Consider the following 21,344-nt stretch of genomic DNA (forward strand, 5'->3'; position numbering starts at 1 on the left):
GCACAATACCAACCTAATTTGGAGACTAAAAATTATCGATTCAACTGCATTTCAATTAAGAAATGTAGTAGACAAAAAACCATAAGCATTTTTAAACTATAAATGATAACAAGCCAACATCTGTAACACGAGGAGCTTAAAGCACTAGCCGGGAAGAAAATTGAGCAATGACTACACAGGCAATTCACAGACAGACATGTGAAATAGCTGAAAAAAATATTTTCACTCATCAATAAAACCAATTTTATGCCAAAATTGAAGAAAGTGGGTAAGTGTATGGAAAATTATATACACCACCAAACGGTAGAATTTAGAAGCACATAAATAAGTACTGCTTGAAGGAATGGCCCTTCTCCTTGGGTAGGACCAGGCTCCACCCTAACCTGTCACTTTGTTGTTTTGAAACATTTCATGCCCATCAAACACTGAATATTATCTGCTTTGACTATGACCCAGGAGCACAACACAATATGTGTGGACAATGGGTTTTTCCATCTATATTTAGAAAATATGTACAATAAAAGCTGTGTTTACAATAAGAAGATGGTTGCATATGTAAGTATCTTGCTGATATACTTAGCTAATTAAGAACATGGAAAACAAAACCAAGATTGACTTTTAACATTAACATAAGATTTCATTTTAGATGAAAAGAAGGAGTTTCCAATGACAAGCACCCGGTTAATTAGTTATCATTCTCCGAAGGAAAAAAAACTATATTTTCATTTCTTACCAATATTAGTGTGAAGTCTAGGTAGGTTTAAAGGTACCTGACCTCACAGTAAGAAAAATTACCTAAATTAAACAAACATAAATAAGTAATATACAGGATATCAGAGTATTCTTAAGGAAAAATGAAGTTTCCAGGTAATTTCCAAATATTAACAACACCACCTTTAATCACAAGACATCACCCACGAGGAAAAGTAACAAATGTCTCTGCCCAAAGAATATTATATTAAGCCGGGCGTGGTGGCGCACGCCTTTAATCCCAGCACTCGGGAGGCAGAGGCAGGTGGATCACTGTGAGTTCGAGGCCAGCCTAGTCTACAAAGTGAGTCCAGGACAGCCAAGGCTACACAGAGAAACCCTGTCTCGAAAAACAAAAACACATACACACACACACAAAAGAATATTATATTCAAAACATCATACATGTGATAGATTCCCTCTTCCCTAGCCTTCCCTTCCACATGAGGAATTGTACATCAACAATGTCAAATCTCTTCATGAGAAGCTTCCTGTGAACACGGCCCTGAGACACAGCAAGCTCATAACTTCAAGGGAAAGAGGGTCAGACAGACCTCTGAATTTATCCCTGGAAACATTTTTTAAAAATAGAGGAAATCATGAAGTTGTGTGTCCTTAGCAAAGCAGAAGAACTAAATACTCTCAGAGCAAGTAGCAGACTGACTGGATGCTTTGTTCCTCAGAAGATCACCTAGCCAACAGCCATAGCACTGGTCCTCCATGATCTGCAGTGAAGGTACAGCAAAAGAGAAGGGAGGAGGGGCTCACCAGAGTCTGATGTATTCGGAGCCTTTAACACTGAACTTGCTCAGAACAGGAAGGAGCCCTGGACCCATCCCTGTCTGGGGAGGCAGAGCAGGATGTGTAGTAAACAGTCACAACAGCAGTAGCCATGCGATCCTTCTCTTCCTTCTTCAGTGCAGGGGGAGATTGTGCCCCCTGAGATTACCTATACACAGTAGAACATGACGTCCATTCCCTCAGTTTACCTACGTGCAAACTTGGGACTGAGAGTTTACAGAGTCCCACACTGAGTCTGTTTCTCTGATGAACCTCCCATGCTGTTCCGTAACACGCATGTATGCGAACATTAGAAGATGCATGAGAGCCACCTAGGAATAGAGGAGGCATACAGTGCACTTTAGAAGTGCAATTTGTCAGAGATAAATAATTATATAGAAACACTATTATAGGGAGGACGAGATTTGAGTAAAGGGATTTAAATCATGTAGAATTTGGAGATTGAAATTTTCATGTATAAATCCTATTATCTTTAATGTTATTAACATGCAGCCAAAGAACGAAGGGTGCAGTAGCTTTTATGCCAGCCTGTTTATTTCAGCCACAATAAACAAAGCCATCTTTTAGTTCAAAACCATTAAGCGAAGCAAACATTGCCATCAAGTCTAATTCGTACGCACTTATGTCACAAAAGAAAAATGGCTTACTGCATGACAAACACAAGTACATTTTATCAACCTCAGATGCAAATGCATTCTTACGCTCCCAGAATGTATAATAATTAATATTAAAGGAGTAGAAAATTCCTTTTCACCTCAAGTTGATTAATTCAGAAAATGATGGCAAACTACAAGATATTTTTATATTTATCTGCAAAACTATTGCCACAAATTCTCTCTGTCTATGCTATTCATAGAGCATTCAAAGCTAGAAGTATAAATAACACTTAAATATCAGCAAAATGCTAATAACTTCATGAGAACCAATTTATGTAAATTCCAAGACTATCTCCAAAAAGAAAGAACTCTTATAAGCTACAGAGAGGATAGGCCAGGTAATTATACCACATCTGTAAAGGGAACTGTGTTTATCTGAAAGAAACTAGATTTGGGAAACACAAAAGAAGGGAACAGAGGCCTTTGGAAATGGCAGAGAAATCCTCGTTTATTTTTACTGGCAAATCTATTTTTGCTTTTTCAGCAAGCTTTTACTATTTTGTGTACTCTTCTTCCCTAGTTAGCGAAGAAATCATTAGTGGAATCTTAAAATTCTTGACCTGTTTTCTTTTCTTTCTCTTTGAAGCACAGTCCTCAGGAACATGAAGCGCAGAGGGGACTGTGCTGACTGTCCCACGTGTCTTCATTCTTTCAGACAGGCGCACAGATCTGTCCGTTGTTTATGGGGGGTGGTGATGGTTATGCATACTCAGGAAAACCTGAGCCAATAGTCTTCTTACATGATGCTCACGTAAACCTGTGATTTAATTTTTAATGGCAGCCCCTATTTGAACAGCAACATCTGAAGCTAATATTGTCAGATAGATGGGCAAATGAGCCCTTCCTCATAGCTCACTGGCACAGCGCCAGGGAGGACCTTGTAGTTTTATAATCAGGCTGTTGTCTGACGCTGTTTACACACTATGGTTGACTTTCATCTGCCTCCCATTCTAAGATGCTCTTGATGGTTTCTCTTAGCTGCCTTCGGATTCTCCAGAATCTCAGCCCATCAGACTCTTATGTCCAAACCAACCAAGTTGTGTGATTAGGTTTCCAGTTGTGGAAAAGCTTATTACAGGGGTTGTCACTCTCAGTGCACTTGTCTCGCTGCTGTTTTGAGGCAGTGGTTACCTGTTAGATTGGACCACTCACGCTAGAGCTAATGATGTTTCAGGATTGGGTGGGCACTGTGCATCCACAGAGGCCCGAGCAGTGTTTCAGTCCCACTGTCCAACCAGATGGGAGCAGTGATGATTTTATGATCCCTGGTTACAGTTCATCCTGTCTACCTTTCCCTCGTTTCTTCATCTATCTAGTATTTATTTAGTATCTAACTGTCTGATAACATGATATATGGAATGGAATTTTCATATTTAACATATAACAATATATAATCTTTGATAGTGATGACCTTACTATTTAGCAGAAATTTGTTGCCAATCATGTAAAATTTCACACAAACAAATTTAGAAAAAGGATTAGGAAGCTACATGGCAGGTTTTTTCCCCCAGGTACCAAGGTGGCAGGCAGCATTGTGCTGGCAAATGTTTGGTACTGGTTTTTGTGTGCTCCAGAGACTAGAACAAATACGTTGCTTCAATTATCTGTGTAGAGGTTGTGAAATGGTTGTTGTGGCTGCTTTTAGCCCACCCAACGACAAGCTTCATTATGGGGGTTCCATGCATGTTTCGTTTTTGTTTTTCTTTTCCATCATCCCTATCCCACCCCACCCCTCTCCCAGTGTCCTCTTTCTCCCCCAACTAGTCACCCTTCTACGTTCAAGCCAACTGTGTGCTGTGACCCTCCACAAACCTTGTGACCTCTTTGTCACCCTCTTCTTCTTGTTTCACAGCCTTCTTTCGAGCGTCCCTTTGTGCACAGGTGTCAGCACGTGAAAAATATCAAAAGCTAAAGCTTGTCGAAAATATGTATTTTAAAGGCTGTTTGTCACATTTGACTTCTATATTTTACTGATTTCTGTGTCACAATCTACCAAATTAATACCACCAGCTTATGATGTTCCAGCTCTTACCAGCCAACGTGTGTGCCAGCTCCAACACACTGCTAAGGAAATGAACTTCATTTTTTATTGCATTCGTCTCTGTAAAATGCCTTCCATCGGGCAGTGAGACGGCTCAGTGAGTGAACGTGCTGACTACCAAGCTTGGCAACCTGAGACTGGGGCTCAGAACCTACATGGTAGGAGGAGAGAACCAACTCCTACAAGCTGTCCTCTGCCCTGCACAGGCCCTGTGTACACCTGCATATACACATACATATACTTACACACACAAATATACATATACATATGTGTGTATGTATGTATATATAAAATCTCTTTGGCTTCCCAAGGATGACACTGGCTGGCTAGGAACATGAGTGGTGGTATTTTGTTCACATTATGTCCTCTTAGGTCTTTAATGATTTGAACTATGGAATATACTATCAATCTAAAGATGTGTGATTTAAATTTAAGTTTTAAAATGTTTCAGTATTTTCTATAATTGTAATCAATAACAATAAGTGCTATTCAGTGTATCGTGTGGAATTAACATGAGCATATACACACAACGCATGCAAACAACCATCAGAGGTGTTCTACATCAGAACATCAAAGAGAGAGAGACTAACTGTACCCTGGAAGCTAACGTGAGAAGAGATGGAGGGGACTATAAAGGACAGGCATAGCTTCGTGGATGCCGGACTTGTCTTGGACAAGTTGAGAGGAAGAGTAGGCCAGCCCTGTGCATACGTGCACTCTCCGACTGCCGCTTCAGTCTGCATGCCCAGAGCGGAGCCAGCATCTGCACAGTCTCCACCATGCCTGCCCTCTCCCTACTTCCTTGACAGCAACCAGCTTCCTCTGACAGCAACCAGAGGAAGAGAGCCTTGGTGGGGACAGGGGCAGCCTAACAGCAGCAGCTCTACTAATTATTCCGCTGGTTTAGTATTTGTTCCTCATAGACACTTTATCCTCAGGTGTCTAGAATCACAAATTCTTGCCCCTTAGCTTTCTAACTGGTATGTTCAGAGAAAGTGACCCAAACTCACACAGCCTCATGCGCAATAAGCTCTATGAACTTCCTGCAGGTGCTAGAAAAGCCCTTAATACAATGAACAAGAAAACGAGAATTGAGTTTACACCAGTCGTTGGCAGCTAGCAGTGGCAGAGTTACAGAAAGAAAAGCGACTTACATGGAGAAGCAATGTGTCACATGGCAGGAGCTCCTGGCATAGTCAACAGAAAATCTTGGTCATGCATAACTGTCCCACACATTACACACACCCTGGGATTCCAAAACTGTTTTCAAAGACCTTCAACCTCCACCATATGCAGTTAGCTTTGATTTTTCTGCAGTCAACTGTGGCAAGAAGCCACTACATGGCACGAAGCTCCCAACCTTATTTGCTGGGGCCATCACTATAGATATGAAAAGGGCATCAGAAAAACATCTGTTGTCAAACATTAACAATGGTGGGATCCCTTTGACTATTTAGCTGAGCTTCTTCTTCTGCATATCTGCACAGTCACATTGTTTTATCTGGTCTTGTGGATTCATCCACACAAATACCATAATTGTTTGTAAAAGTAGGAAATGGCTAAACATGTGTCCACGAACATATAAAGCTAAACATGTGGAGAATTAGAGAGACCGGGCCTGGGAGATGGCTTGGTAGGTAAGAATGCTTGGTGTGCAAACAGGAGAACGTGAGTGTGGATTCCCAGCAGTCATGTAACACACCAGGCATGACCATATGTGACCAGGCATGGCCACACATGACCAAGCATGGCCAGGCATGAGCCTGTGCGGCAGAATGGGCGCAAGGCTCTTCCCACAAGCTCTTCGGAACGTAATAGCACTTCTGATGTGTGTTTGTCTCATCAATGAAATGAGCATGAAAGTGTTGATATTGTGCGATTACAGCGCGTCTATAGATGTTTTCACTAACATTTTCAAGGCTTTGTATGGATTTACAGATGAGGACACTAAGTGCAAAGAGGGGCCGCGAGGGGTAAAGCGATGAGACATGCAGTCTGTCTCCAGGGCTCTATTCTTAACCTCCACTGACTACTGAGGGCACATGAACTCAGGAAGCACCCACAGGCTGACTGTAATTCTTTCATAGTTGTCATCTCACTGAGAATTAATGCCTTAAAAATAAATTTGTTTTTACATTATGGAAGGATATGCTGTATCACAAATATGGTGTTTGTTTGACTAAATTTGTCTGTGTTATAGACACACATAAGATGAATAAGCAAACAACTTACAGAATTAATACAGGAATCCCAGAAACAGTGACCATGCAGAACTCAACACGATGATGGAGCAGTCAGAGCTGGTGAGCACAGGGCAGAGGGGGAAGGAAGGAAGAGAGAAGTGGCCACCATATATAAATGATGACACCTCAAAGAATGCTGGGCGAGTTCCATGTCTTCACAGCGAAACTGTGAGATCATCAAGGAGAAACATTTGCAGCATGAACAAATGACCAGCCTGTTCTCCTTAGGATTATATCTCCCTTTGTTTTGTGTGAATCGTGATGACATGGGCAGAGGCCCAGTGCCACAGGCACGGGGCTGCCCTCATCCTGGGTACCTGAGAAGAAGTCTGTGGCAAGAGGAAAGCTCTAGTAACTGTGTGAAGATGGGGCTTCTCTGACCCTTTTCCCATTCTGCCCTAGAAGTTTTAAGAATTTCCCACAGAGCAGACGCTGGTGAAAGCCAGCCTAGAAGTTATCCTTTGGTGCTAAGGATGGAAAGCAGGAAGACCTCCAACCCTAAGAGCACATACGCTGAAGAGCTTCCCTCTAAGTCTCCCTGCGCTCTGTTTTTCTTCTACGTTTGGTTAAGTTTGGCCTTTAGTATCTAGAAACAATTTGAAACATTTCAGAATGCCTATTCTCAAATAAGAAGAACCAAATAAAATTTTTATTCCAAAATCTGAGCAAGATCATTAACACTATTACATATCTAAAACATTGGGTTTATAAACTTTATTTTTCGCCATGGTCTAAGAAGAAGCTGTCATTATTATTCCCCCTTTACAGATAAGCTACTGAAGACGGAGATAGCCATGTGACTTTCTGATTCATAAATAACAAATAATTGGGCTAAGCATCAAAATATGAATGCACAGACACTTCCATTGTCAGAGCTGTTGTTTTCAGGTTGTTATTAATAATTAATAACACAATTAATAATATTTGTGTTATTCTGAGCTATTCAGTATATGTGCATCGCTTGCTACACGTGTTAAGCATGTGGGTGCATCTCTTCCCTGTTCATTTCTGCCAGCTCTCCTAGTGATCCTTTCACACATGGCAGAAGGTGGAAAATGCTCATAAACATTTCAACCTACACTTGTGAACACAGCTGTAAGGGCTGTGGCTCACGGGGAAATTCTAAATTCTACAGCCACTTTCCCAAGGGAGAAAAGTGCAGTGCTTCTGTGGGTAATAATCGGAAATGAAGAAAAATGTTTATGTTTAGCATTGAGGAAGATAGCCCTGCCAGAATATCGAAATTGACAAATGTGTCGTAGAAGTAGACTTTTGTGTCCTCCCAACATGCTGAGATGCAATAGGCTCCTTTCCTTTTAGGCAGAACTCTGCCTGCCTGCTGTTCTGCATAATATGTAAAACCATGTGCTTTAAAGTCCCTCCTGTATCTCTTATAGCAGCCTTGTGTTATACAAGCCCCCGTGTGTGTGTGTGTGTGTGTGTGTGTGTGTGTGTGTGTGTGTGTGAGAGAGAGAGAGAGAGAGAGAGAGAGAGAGAGAGAGAGAGAGAGAGAGAGAGAGAGAGAGAGAGATTCACTTTACTTCCTGGTCACAGCCCTATCCTTCTTCTCCTCCCAGTCCCACCCCCTCCCTCTCTTCCATCCCCCTCCCCTATTCCTTAGAAAATGGGAGCCCCCTTTCCCATCCACTCCAGTTCATGAAGCTGCATCAGGACTGAGCATGTGAGCACTTCCTCTTCCTCTGTGGCCTGGCTGGGCAGTCCCCCCAGTGGGGAGTGGTCAAAAAGCTGGCAACACAGTCCATGTTAGAGATAGCCCTGCTCCCACATGAAACCTGAGCTGCACATTGGCTGCATCTGTGTCAAGGGCTTAGGTCCAGTCCATACACGTGGTCAGTAACTACTCTTTTCTGTAGTGAGGCAAACACACCACACACACACACACACACACACACCAGAGCCTGAGCACTTTGCCAACCTGTGATCCAAGTGGTGGATGGACAGAATGACTCCTGAATTTAAGTGGATCTGTTTCAGTGTCACCAAAATTGTGAGCTCGTGGTTATTTCTCAGCTTCTGGAAAAATCGCTCAGCGGTAGCAGCAGATGCTTTGATGCTTCTGGGGGAATCTAAAATTAAATAAATAATAAACACACATTAAGAATACACTAGAGCTTGGATTTACAAACAACGCCTTTCTAAAAAGTTTTATCAAGGAATAATTTACAAATACCAAATTTTAGACTCTCTTGATAAATACTCCTAATAAGACCTTCTGCTGTATAAAACACAGGGCACCACAAAATCATATGAATTAATAAATGTGTTTCAGGAATCTGTTTCCAAAACATGCTGTCTTTGAGGGGGAAAAAAGTCAAAGAACCCTCCCAGAAAAGTGAGTGCTCCCAACTTCTCTCTCGGTGTAGTTTCTCCAGCCTATTCCCATGGCTATATCAGTAACAACCACAAAGAGAGGTGGGTCCTACAACACAACCAAAGCGACCGACCGCTGTAGAGCCAGGTATATTTTCTGCCACCTCCTGGGAGAAAACTGAATTTGAATCTGCGTGCCTCTCTTGAGTGGTATCTTTAGCCAGAAGGTTTGCTATAAATAGATTCTTGAAAAGATCAGTAAAATTAGTCACTCTCAGCCTTCTGTGCAGTGGAGGAAACAGGAAGATCGATTTTTCTCACCATATTTGTTGAGAGAAATACACAGAACTTAATTCCACCCCTCCTCCATGGGCTTAGAAAAAGCTCAGTCTAACAAGTTTGCCCAAGAAAAGAGAAACTTTATTCTGCAGTTTCATATGGCTTAGCATTCAGCTCCTAACTCAGAACAGACAAGACATGGGAGAAATGGGATAGAGATAGCCGTGGGCTGGGTGGTCAGGAAAGCCCTATCACTCAAGCATCTGATCACATAAGCATGCAGCTCTTTCACTATGTGTGGAGGACCAATGGGAGCCAGTAACGCAGCCTGTTTGTGACCAAATCATTCTCATCTTTTCTACGTGAAAACAGACAAAGGAAAGTAGTTTCAACAGGAAGGATGGCTTCTGGAGGGGAGTCTATGTCCAGGGTAACCAAGCGGCAGTTATTTTAAACAATGGCAAACCTGGAAGACATGATGCTTATTGCAGTAATATCATGACAGACTCGTGTAGGACAGACTCAATATTCAGTTTAGAGATGCAGCTAGTAGACTGATGGATGAGAAGACAGAAAATGAGGCGATACTGGCTAAGGCTTCAAATTGTATCTTTATAGGATGAGTGCATCCTAGAGCTTTGATGTGCACTTTAGTGAATATTATTAATAATACCCTATTTCATACAGTTTGAGAATAGATCACAAACTTTCTCATTGTGTACAAAAAACGGCAACTACATGGGGGGATGAGTAAGTTAGTATGATTGTGGTAGTCACTTAACTGTGTATACATACATGATTTATTTGTAACATGCCTTAATAATATATATTCTTTCTCAGTTATGCCTCTGCAAGAAGAATTTGCCCACCAGAGCAAACAAGCAGCCACAAGAATAAAGAATCTCCAGCCCCACTCACTGTTCAGTAACCACATGAACTTGCTGCTCCATTACAGAGATAAATCCATTTACACTAGAAATATATGAACAATAGACGGCACATTGAATCCATAGAAATTGTTAGTATACCTACATATTTTAGGATGTTTTCTCTAGTTCTTTGAAAAAAGGGCATTGGAATTTTGTTAGGATTGCATAGAATCCATTGGTCATTTGGAGTGGTGGGGACATTTTAATTATTAATATCTGCAAATGCAGGATATCTTTCCATTTCTTTTAAAGGTGTCACCTTCAAATCTTATAAAAATAGTCTTTAGTTTTCATGTCAAGGCCTTTCATTTCTCCTGTTAAATTTATTTGAAGTACTTTCTTGTAGCTATTATAAGTCATAATGTTGTCTCACTTTCTTTTTCAGATAACTTAATGTCAGAATGTGGAAACTCTCAAACATTTTCACTGTGTCAACAGAAAGGTTAAGGAAGAGATTTATCTATCTCTCAATGACAAAACATGAGTAAGCATTATTCTTGTTTTCCAATTAAAAAAGTAGCACATCAATTGTCACCATGAATCTAATGAGCCTGCACTTACTGCAATGTGTAAAAACTTAAATTAATTTTCCCACTAACGTGACAACAAAAATGCCACGTGCAAATTCAATTATAAATACCATCTACTCCCAGATACAGAATAGCTGGCTGATGCTTCAAAACTCACCAGTTTAGTATTTTTCAGACATTAGCTATACACTATTGTCACTTAAATTCAGATTACAAAGAAACAGACTAGCCTGAGACTATTATTACAGTTACTGCCCATGGCTTTTACTTTCCTTTCAACCATTCATACTGTAAACTATAAAGGCAAAAGAATGGTGATGGTTTTAAAAGGCAAATTTAACAATTTGGTTAACACTGCATGTAGTTTGCAATGCCTTTAAACATAAGTAATCCCATTTAACCCTCAGAGCCTCTGTAGTGTGTGGGGTTCTTGTCTCTGTTTCATAATAAACTACAGATTAAAGAAAACCCAAACTGATTGGCGGTCCCATCGCAGCTGTCCCCAAAGCCACTACTTCCGGCACTTCATTGCATTTGGAACTATCAGAAACAATTCTGGCCACATATAGGAACCAACCCGCATAACGCAAGTGGCAGAACCAGGACTCAACTCAGCACAAGGTGCTTCCTCTGGTCACACAACAGAGCCTCACAGCGCCACAGTGACGCACACTCCAGGGGCTGTGCAATTCCTCAATTTAAGTTAACTTCTACAAAAGCATACTGTCCAGATAAATAAATTTCTCGTGATCTCTGAATTAACTGGACTTTTCCAAACTGCAACCTGATTCCTCTATAGGTCTTCTTAGCTCTATACCCTGATCTAAACTATTGTGGTGTGAATTAAAATTTAAAAACAATATGCTCCTTAGAAAAAGCTTTTAATAGTTGTGCATTAAAAGTTGCTGGATTCTCTGGGATTGGTTTACAGCAGTTCGTGGGACTGACCATGCCTACTGACACCACAACTTAATGCACATGATGAGTCAGAAGCACGAGATTTAAGGTGCCAAACAAACAAAAACAAGGGTCAGGTTTGCTGCCCAGATCCAACAGCTGACTGGTTGACCTTAAAATAATCATTTGATCCACAAACCGAAATTTTCACTCATAAAATACAACAAAATGTAGTCAGAATATCAGGGACCCAAAATAAAATGTCTCTAGAATTCAAGCGTAAAATATTAAAATTTTATATGCAATAAATATCATTTTATTCTATTGTTTTATTTTTAATTGTTATTAATTTTGTGTCACTATGGAGTCTATATGAGCATATGCACATGCATGCATGCCTGCATGTGTGCGTGTGTGAAGGCATGTGCATGCCACAGCACGCATGTGGGAGTTGCAGGACAGCTTTATAAAATGGGTTCTCTGTCTCTCTCTGTCTCTCTCTGTCTCTGTCTCTCTCTCTGCGCCTCTCTCTCTCTCTCTCTCTCTCTCTCTCTCTCTCTCTCTCTCTCTCTCTCTCTCTCTCTCCCTTTGCATGACTTCTGGCTGCCAGGACCATCGCATTCACCTACTGTGAAATCTTACAGGTCCCTCGTTTTATCTGTTTTAATTTGGTTTGATGCTAACAGCCATGGTTTGCCTTACCGTTACATTTTATAAATCCTCAAAAATTATGTTTCTTTGAATGATGCCATATATTTCTATCCACACATAGACAACAATTTTGTTGGCACTAGCAGAAAGATTGTTTTTTTTTTTAAAAGAAATACAATATTTACAGGATTTCTATAATAGACCATTAAATTTTTATTAATACTTCTTAATAAATAAACATAATGGATAGAGAGCTATGAAGTGGTCTTTCATGCATACAGCGTGAGGTTATTTATTGTGAAACTGTGTGTTACACAAACAGATTCTAACAAAATCTTTGCTGAGTAGCCAAAGAGAGAGCACACAATGCCCCGGCCATTATGCAGAGGTGAAATGCTGAAAGGCACGATTTTATCTTACTCTTATTCAGTCAGTTTGACCTAAGACATCAATTTGAAGAGTTTATTCTTCTTCTATATTTCTTCCTTAATTATAATAATCAAATTATTTCAGAGTAACAAGACACCAAAGTCTCACTTATCATGATTAGCCACCCTATTTAAATTCAATTTCATTTTTCTGTCCTGATTGTTTTCACTTTTGGAAAGCAAACAACATTATTAAGCACCAAACGACAAGAAATACATTGTACTCAGCTCCTCAACCCAGACATTCTGAACCATAGAATCTGTGGGTTTCCACCCTTGTTTCCCCAGCTCCTTTTTCTGCTCCTCTGAGTTTCTGAGCCAGAGGAATCACAATGCCAAAGAGGAAAACAGGAAGCCAGGTGTGGTAGCACACACCTTTAACCCCAGCACTCAGGAGGCAAGGGCAGGTGGATCACTGTAAGTTCGAGACCAGCCTGGTCTAGGACAGCCAGGGCTACACACAGAAACCTTGTCTCAAAAATAAATAAAGAAAGAAAGAAAGAAAGAAAGAAAGAAAGAAAGAAAGAAAGAAAGAAAGAAAGAAAGAAAGAAAGAAATGAAAAGCAGTAGATTTACAAAGAAGTGTTGCCTCTCAGAAGCAACAATAGGAGTTCAGTAAGGACTCTGGAAATTTGTTCATCCTCTCAGGAAAATCACCTGCCAAATCTAGCACACTGGGTCAGACTCCAGAGCCAACTTCTGCTACCATCTCCAGAGCAACCCCTGCACTGTGCCCCGCACTCAACTGCTCAACTGATACTCTGATGCTCTGTCATGTTCTGGCCAAATCCTTTGTCTCACCATCCCTTTGGAACGGGTGCATCCTGCTAAGATCTCAGAAGGCTGGGTCTGTAAAAGGAGGTACTAATGGACTGCTCCAACACTGTGCCCCACCCCAACTCCCACCCCCTCCTCTCATCCTATCTCCAACCCCATCATATTATCCTCTTAAACTTTTCCCACCACAATGAGATTTTCTAAACCAAACTCACTATTTAGATGTTGCAATTATCCCTGACTAAAGTACAAAACACACACACTATCTAAACTTCCTTCCTCATTCACACTGCTAGAAGCCATCTAGTCAATCTACTCCCACCCATCTCTGTTATTTTTCTCATCTCCGAGACAGAATACCAGACACCATTAATGTAATGGGGGAGGGTTTACTTTGCTTCCTGACTTTGCATGATAAAACCTACAGCTCTGTGGAACAGAAAGCAGAAACAGAATGAGAAGTACAAACCAACTTCCTCTAGTTGGACCCCATCTTCCAAAGGTTTCACAGCTTCCCAGGATAGTGGCACCAATAAAACAACATCAAGTATCCAAACAGCTGAACCTATAGGCTAATATTGTACATCTCAAACACAATAACACCCACCAAGCCTGGACTGGTCCCATTTCAGCCAGATTTTTCCTCTAGTAACCATTCCTAGATTAAGCGTCACCTTCAATTTTCTGCCAACTTTCATTGATTCAAGAAACGTTTACTCAACACTTAGTACGAGCAAAATGCATGCTACATAGTTTCCTGTTGAGAACTCTGCAAATGAAGGTGAGTACTATTTCAACACTGGGCTGTTTGCATCACTGTGCCTGACTCCTAATTGTCCTCCGATAGAAACAACTCTCCCTCTCTCTACGAATAAAATCATCAACTTCTGTGGGCACATGGCTACTCCTTAGAAACTACATTATTCCCTATTATTCTTTGCAGCTTAAGTGTCCAGGTGGTTTAAATTCTTCCCACTGGAATGTGTGTAAAAGGAACAGGTGCCACAATCTAGAAGGAGACTGACAACACCCTTCTTCCTTTCTATTGATGAAAAACTGTCAACTTCAATAAAGACAGGAATGTTTGCAGTAGAATACTGACCCAACCTTGATCTTAGGAAAATCTCAGGCAGAAGAACTGCCATCAGCCCCGGATTACCTATTGACTCTGAATTGTTATATGAGAGATAAATAAATTTCTCCCTTATGTAAAAAATGCATTTTCTGGAAGAGCTTAGCCTATTCCCTAAATAATGCATCTCCTCAAATCTATGACTCACTTAGACATTTCACTGGGGTATCATTCTTTAAAGTAACAATCAACAAATTTTCTATATAAGCCCAAATAGTAAACATTTTAGGTCTTACAGACTATACACATATTTGCTGCATACTTATTATTATTATTATTATTATTTATTTATTTATTTTTTTGTAAAAATGGGTCCCCTAAAGTAATGCTAAATCCTATCATTGACTGGCCTTTGGCAGCAGTGAGTACAATTTTCCATTTGTAAAATGAAGTATTTTTATATCTTTAGGCAGTTAAGTTTGTGTTTGGGAAGAAATAGTGACCCATGGTATAGGAGGCTTCACGAGAGGATTGCTAGATGAACAAAAAGGAAAGAAATGGAATAATACTGCATGGCAATGCATCTCTATCCGTGGTCCTGAAAGGCATGGGCAATGATTAAGACTAATTGTCAGCTTGACCAGGACAGAATCATCCAGGAGACAAATTGCTAAGCATGACAATGAGGAGTTTATACATTGGGCTGGGGTGAGAAGAGTCATCCTAAGTGTGTGTGGTACCAGTTCATGAGCTGAGCTCTAATTTACACAGAAAAGGAAAGAGAGCAGAATGCCAGCACTCTTCCTTCTCTGCCTCCTGACTGAGGAAGCCTCTTCTGCTACACCATGCCTTCTTCACCATGGCTTGTATCCCTTGAACTGTGAGCCAAAGCAAACCTTTCCTCCCTGAAGTCGCTTCTTGTTTGATGTCTGTGCCCAGAAGTGAGCTAAGTCACCAACACAGACAACTGCTATAAGAAATGGCTGTTGCTGTGATGGACCTGAATATCTGGCTTGATGGAAGACTTTGAAACTTCAGCCTAGAAATCTCTAGACTGCTGTAAGCAGAGACTAATGGGTTAGTGCGATGAAAGGTCAGAGGAGCAGAATGCTGAGAAAAATGGGGCCAGTGGAGGCCTGGCTCATGTAGCTTCAGAAGGGAACAAAAATTCTATTGAGTAATTGTCTAGAGACACTTCATGTAATATTCAGAAAAGATCTGTCTGTGGCCCTGAGTCTTTTAGTATGGCTGAATTTTAAAGTAAAAGACAAATTTGTTCAGTGAAAGAAATTTTAAGACAAGATCTCATTTCACTACTGTATCAATTACCGTTCCCAACCTCATCCAAGTCTAGAATGAGAGAAAGAAAAAAAAGAACAGACAGATATAAGAAAAAAATGTACAACATGGTGAGGGAAAGAGCATAAGTTTCAAGTTACAGATGAGACAGTTCAAAAGCACCTGTGATTATGAAAGAGATTAGTCCATTATTTGAACTGACAGGGCAGCTCAAAAGCAGGTATGATTACTAAAGAGATTATGGCACCATTAAAGAAATGCATGAGACAATACAAAGACAACATGAGGACCAGACCCTCCTTATCAGCGGCTATAACTTATGAAAATTCTATTTATTTGATAAGAGGAAACATAACCCGAGACTTCCACTTAAGAGCCTTGTGGTGGTTTGAATAGGTATGCCCCCACACCTATACTCACATTTTGGAATACTTGACCCATAGAGAATGGCACTATTAGAAGGTATAGCCTTATTGGAGGACTTGTGTCCTTGGAGGAAGTGTGTCACTGGGGGCTGAGCTTTTAGGTCTTATGTGCTCAAGCTATGCCCAGTGTGGCACACAGTCTCTTCGTGCTGCCTGCTCAGCTCCTCCTCCAGCATCATGTCTGCCTGCACTCGGCCATGTTTCCCCACATGATGATAATGGACTAAACCTTTGAAACTGTCAGCCAGCCCCAGTTAAATGTTTTCCTTTGTAAGAGTTGCTGTGGTCATGATGCCTCTTCACAGCAATGGAAACCCTAACTGAAACAGGTGTCCTTGCTCCAATATGATCACCTAGGGAAGTGTTTTCCCAGAGTCAGCCTTGAAGAAACCCAGAATCTCATGTGGCTGTGATCCAGTGGGGGCCAGGCTACACACAACTAACTGGTACTGGGCTTTGACGTCATTATCACACTGTGTTGGTTGTGCATATATGAATTTACAAGACTGAGAGGATCATACAATCTTGTGCCAAGATTGAAAAGAAAACCAAACAAAAACCAACGAGGGCAGCAATGTGCTGGATTCTTTGACAAGGTCCTGAGAGGCCACTGCATGAAGCTGTAAAGGGGAGGCTGTAGTTGCAATGGAGACCCAAGAACGCAGGAGATTCCAAGGACCAAGGAACATCTGCCAACAGAAGTGCAAGCCTAGGGTTGAATCAGTTTAAAAAGAGAGAGGGAGAGTTAAGTGGGAGGCAAGGCTTAGCGACTGGGTTATTGGGCCTCAAAGAGTACCTTATAACTGGCTGACTGAGGAAGACTGAAGCCAGGTTTACTGATGGTTCTGCACACCATGCGGGCACTGAAAGAGGGCATCTGCAGCATTAGAGTCTCTTTATGGGACAACTATGAAGGACACTGGAGGAGAGAAATCTTTATAGTTGCTAGAATTTTGGGAAGTACACATCTTCACACATTTTCCTTGAAAGGAGAACTGGACCGATATGTGTTTATATATTGATTCACAAACTATATCAACAAGTTCCAGATGCTGGCTACTGGCACTGCAGGACCTGCTGTTTTCCCATTTGGGGTATGATTTTTGTGTTGAAAGGTGTGTTTGTCATGATCCTGTCCTTCCCTTTTGGAAAAAGAATTCTTCTCAGGATCACCAGCACAGGGAGCTCATTACTATAACCAGATGGGCCCTCCCACATTAGTCAAGAAAATGCCTCCACAGATGTGCCCATGGCAATCTGATCGAGGCAATTTCTCGATTGCATTCTCTCTCCTCTGGGGTCCCTAGATGTGCTAAGATGCCAAAGCTAATGATTCTGGTGGAGGATAGCCTTATTGGTGTGGGAAACGCACCCTACATGAGGGCAGAACCTTCTGATGGAGGCCCAAAGAGAGGGACGTGGAGGAAAGAAATCAGCCTTTCTGCTCTCAGCCTTCACTATCCCTGGAGAGCTCATCTACCCTGCTGCTGTTGCGGCTGATCATGATGATGATGATGATGGTGCCATCACTGATGTCAGAGCTAGAGTCTTAGGTTTGCCAGTATCGATTGAGGATTAGCAGCTCTCAGGTCCTCACTGCTAAAGTGCATAGCCCACAGACTGGACAAATAGTGCATTCCCACCGGCCTCTCAGGTGTGAGACAGACATGGAGGGACTATGACTCTCATTTGTAAGTCAGTCTAATAAATCTTAAATCCTCTTTCAATATATATTTTTTCTATCAGTTCTGTTCCATCTACAGAACGCTTACAAATACAACATGTGATACATACAAAAATTTACAAGAATGTTTTATACACACACTCAAACACAGCACATAACACACACCACACCACATACAGAGAGAGAGAGAACGCTAAAGAATGGGTGAGATCAGATAGATAGCCTAAATTAATACGGAACATGGTCCTTTGTGAGATAAGCATGTTTCGAGAAGAAAGGAACAAAAGGGGAGCTGCACTGTTATCAAGTAACAACAAACAAACAAACAACAAAAAATCCACCCTCAAGTGGTCAGAGTGATTTGAATATTCTTAGGGACTCTGTAAGATTCCAGAAAATAAAATGGCTCCTAAGTGAACGCCCAGACTCGCCTTCTAGAAGGCAGAGTGAGCACCATGCTGCTTTCCCTCAATGCTCTACCAGTGCTGACCCAGTCATAAGCTGACCTGCTCAGAACATTCAGAACACTGAGTGCTTTCCTGCCCTTCTCTCTGTGGTTTGAGTTTTAAAACTTGGATAAAAAGCTCGCGGTTCTACAATACTCCACAGAAAATATCTTTGTTACATTTTATACTCTTTAATACAGAAAAGGACTGGGCATTACAACAATCTTGGAATTAAACTGAAACTGGTATTTGCCTTCTGATATCTGATATTCTTGACAGCTTTCTTCCTTCCTCAAGGGGCCACAGATATGAATGTTTTCTCTGCATTGTCCCTATCGCTCAGTGCAGTTCTGTGTTCTGACGTATCTTCCTGTGTCATGCCCAGTTGCATCAAATTCCAGTTTTATATCCTCAGAACGACAGGTTTTGATCTCCTCAAGGTAAGAACTGTATACTACACCCCTCTTCTACCATGATAAGTAATAGTGCTTATAACCCAGGACAGAAGGAAAGACCCAATAGATACTGGTTGAATGGATTTAAATTAATCTTTCTTTCCAAGATTTAGTTGATAAAACAGTGTCTACCTTCGCTCTCCTCTGAAGCAAGACTAACAGCTGTGGATACACCACACAGCTCCAGGCAATGCCTGTAATCTCACAGGCAAACATAATTTATCCTGCACAAAGGTTTACGGAGGAGTCCTGGGGGGCATAACCCATACTAATTACTAAGCTCACCTATCTCATTAGTCCAGGCCAGGAAAGTCGTTAGGATGTAAAATTCTTTTGAAACGTTAATATCTGAGCAGGGTTTTAAACATGGTGCTTCCTGCCATCCTAGTATTTCGGATCTGAGCCCTATGCCAAGTCATAAACTTTTCCCTCTTTGACTCCTGTTCTACTTATGCAAAGTCATTTCCCTTTCAGTATTTGGGACACTAAATGGGCAGTACGACCTCGTGGCTAATTAGACAGACAGTCTGAATGATGGGCTCAGATGCCAATACCCACATCAATACCCAGTGATTTATTCATGCCTGTCTTTACTTCCATGCCATCTGTCTGTTATCTATGTACACTGCGGGTCTATTCACAAATTTTTCTCATAAACGTAACTCACGCTATAGTCAACCAGTAATGTCTACATGTGTCTGTATCAGAAGACATCATAGAGAGCTGAGTTTTAGAACCTTGGTCTGCGTTGTTACTTGCTGCAATGTTAATTTCAGGCCCTCAGAAGATCCAGCCCACTATCCCATGCTACAGCTGATCTGAATCTAGAATCCTCTGAATGCATCTAGTCTGAACTCTGAAGTACTTGGCACCTTGGTGGTCAGGAAAGACATTGAGAAGTCAGGATGAGACAGAAGGACGGGTTTCTGACCAAGCTGTCAGCTAGGTGCTGAAGGAGCAGCTCTGTGTCTAATAATAAGTGGGGTGAGGGTGAATTGAGGCTTATAGCAGTTGGGAAGTCCAGGCAGAAGAAGCAATGTATGCAACGCATGGGGATTCTACAAAGAATGACGGCATGTTCACAGACCTACAGCACTTCAGATTTCTTGAGCATACGCTATGTGGGAAGGATGGAGTGGGGAAGTGAAAGGAGTCTAGACAGGTGGTCAGGAATAGATCACAGTTCTGGGAGCAGCCTTTGCAGAGACACTGTGCTACACAGGGAGCTGTGGGACTGGGAGGAAACTAAAACAGAAGCTCAGTCACATGAACTGGGCAAATAGAATAGAACATAAGGAATAGCTATGACTCAGTTGGCATGTGGCACCACAGGTCTTTTCTTAGGAAACCAGGCGTCAGTAACTCAGTGAGTTACACTCAGTTCTGTTACTAGGGAACGGGTCCTTTGTACTCCCTGTTCTGATCAGAAGTGGCTCAGGGACTAGGAGTGGTTGGCATAGGAAGTCATGCCCAAGCCTACACCTGCTGACACAGGCCACCAATACAGCTTAGCCTGTAAGGAAAAACATAATCAAACTGCCCACTTAAGACCATCCAAATGCATCCTTTTTAAAAAGCACCCACCGAAGGTGACATTACGTTCTAAGAACAAGAGTCACAACCTGACATCCTCCCAACAGGTTTGTAGGAAGGAGGGGGTGAGTACAGAAGACTCAAAGGTACCAGAACTAGTGAGGAAAAACTGGGGTGTCCATGGCACTGAAGCACAAGGGCACGATCTAGGGCAGAGGTCCCACTCTAACTGGGCCACCACCACAGGCAGGCAAGAGGCCTCCCAAAAGCCATGCATGCCTGGAGATACTAGTGCTGCTTGCATATCTTTGATGGCGGGAGATCTGAGCGAGAAGCTATGTGTGTGTTGAGGAAGCAGAGGCTAATACTGTTCTGCACTGAAAATGTGACTGCATCCTACCAGGTGTAGACCAAGCCCTTTTTTAAAAAAAAAGAGTGAGAGATAAGGAAAAAAGACTGCTTGGTGAGAAGCAGAATGTCGCATGACTGGACACGTGACATCTAGTATTATGTCAGGCAGACAGTAAGGGTCATACATATAGTTGCTATACGCTATATGCTATAGGTACCAAGGATCACCATTAACTGAACGCTTACCAGAGGAGCAGTTTTCAAGTTCTTTTTATGGCAGCTGAGTAAATATCCCTAGTATCCTTGTGTTTATGTATGTGTGTTTTAATGTTTTATGTTTGTTTAAGCTTATGTTCATGTGTGGTTTATGTTTTATATAAGATTTTGACTCTGTATCAGAAGTCCTCTGCTGGCATCTTGGACAGGGTGGTCCTTAGGTGTGGAGGCTCTGCTTCCTGGTGTGGGTGTTATCACCTACCTTCTTGACCACAGCTAGGACCACACCCCTAAGGATGACAATCTCAAATACCTGCAGAAATTGCCAACTGTTCCCTGAGGACGCAATCGCTGCAATTTTGAGAACTGCCTGTACTTGCCAGGGCATGAGCTTTGATGGTCCACTCCAGACTCTGAATTTAGTCTTGACCTGACATCTGCCAGGTGAGCATAAGACAGCCAGGATTTCATTCAGGCTGACCGTGAGGCAGACAGCATGCTGAGAATCTACGGCCTCATCTCTGCTAGGTGACAGTATAGCTGAGCATGG

At 41.7% G+C, this 21,344-nt stretch overlaps 1 protein-coding gene across 1 annotated transcript in view; it reads right to left on the reverse strand.

Annotated features, from left to right (window-relative positions):
• Positions 1-21,344, reverse strand: part of Nell2 (neural EGFL like 2) — a 295,382-nt gene that overhangs the window by 235,267 nt on the left and 38,771 nt on the right. The window contains exon 4 of the mRNA XM_051160259.1: positions 8,428-8,578. Coding sequence (XP_051016216.1) covers positions 8,428-8,578 — 151 coding nt within the window. The remainder of the gene's footprint in view (positions 1-8,427; positions 8,579-21,344) is intronic.

This window comes from Acomys russatus, chromosome 17 (genome assembly GCF_903995435.1).
Source record: "Acomys russatus chromosome 17, mAcoRus1.1, whole genome shotgun sequence".
In the NCBI taxonomy this organism is placed as follows: Eukaryota; Metazoa; Chordata; class Mammalia; order Rodentia; family Muridae; genus Acomys; species Acomys russatus.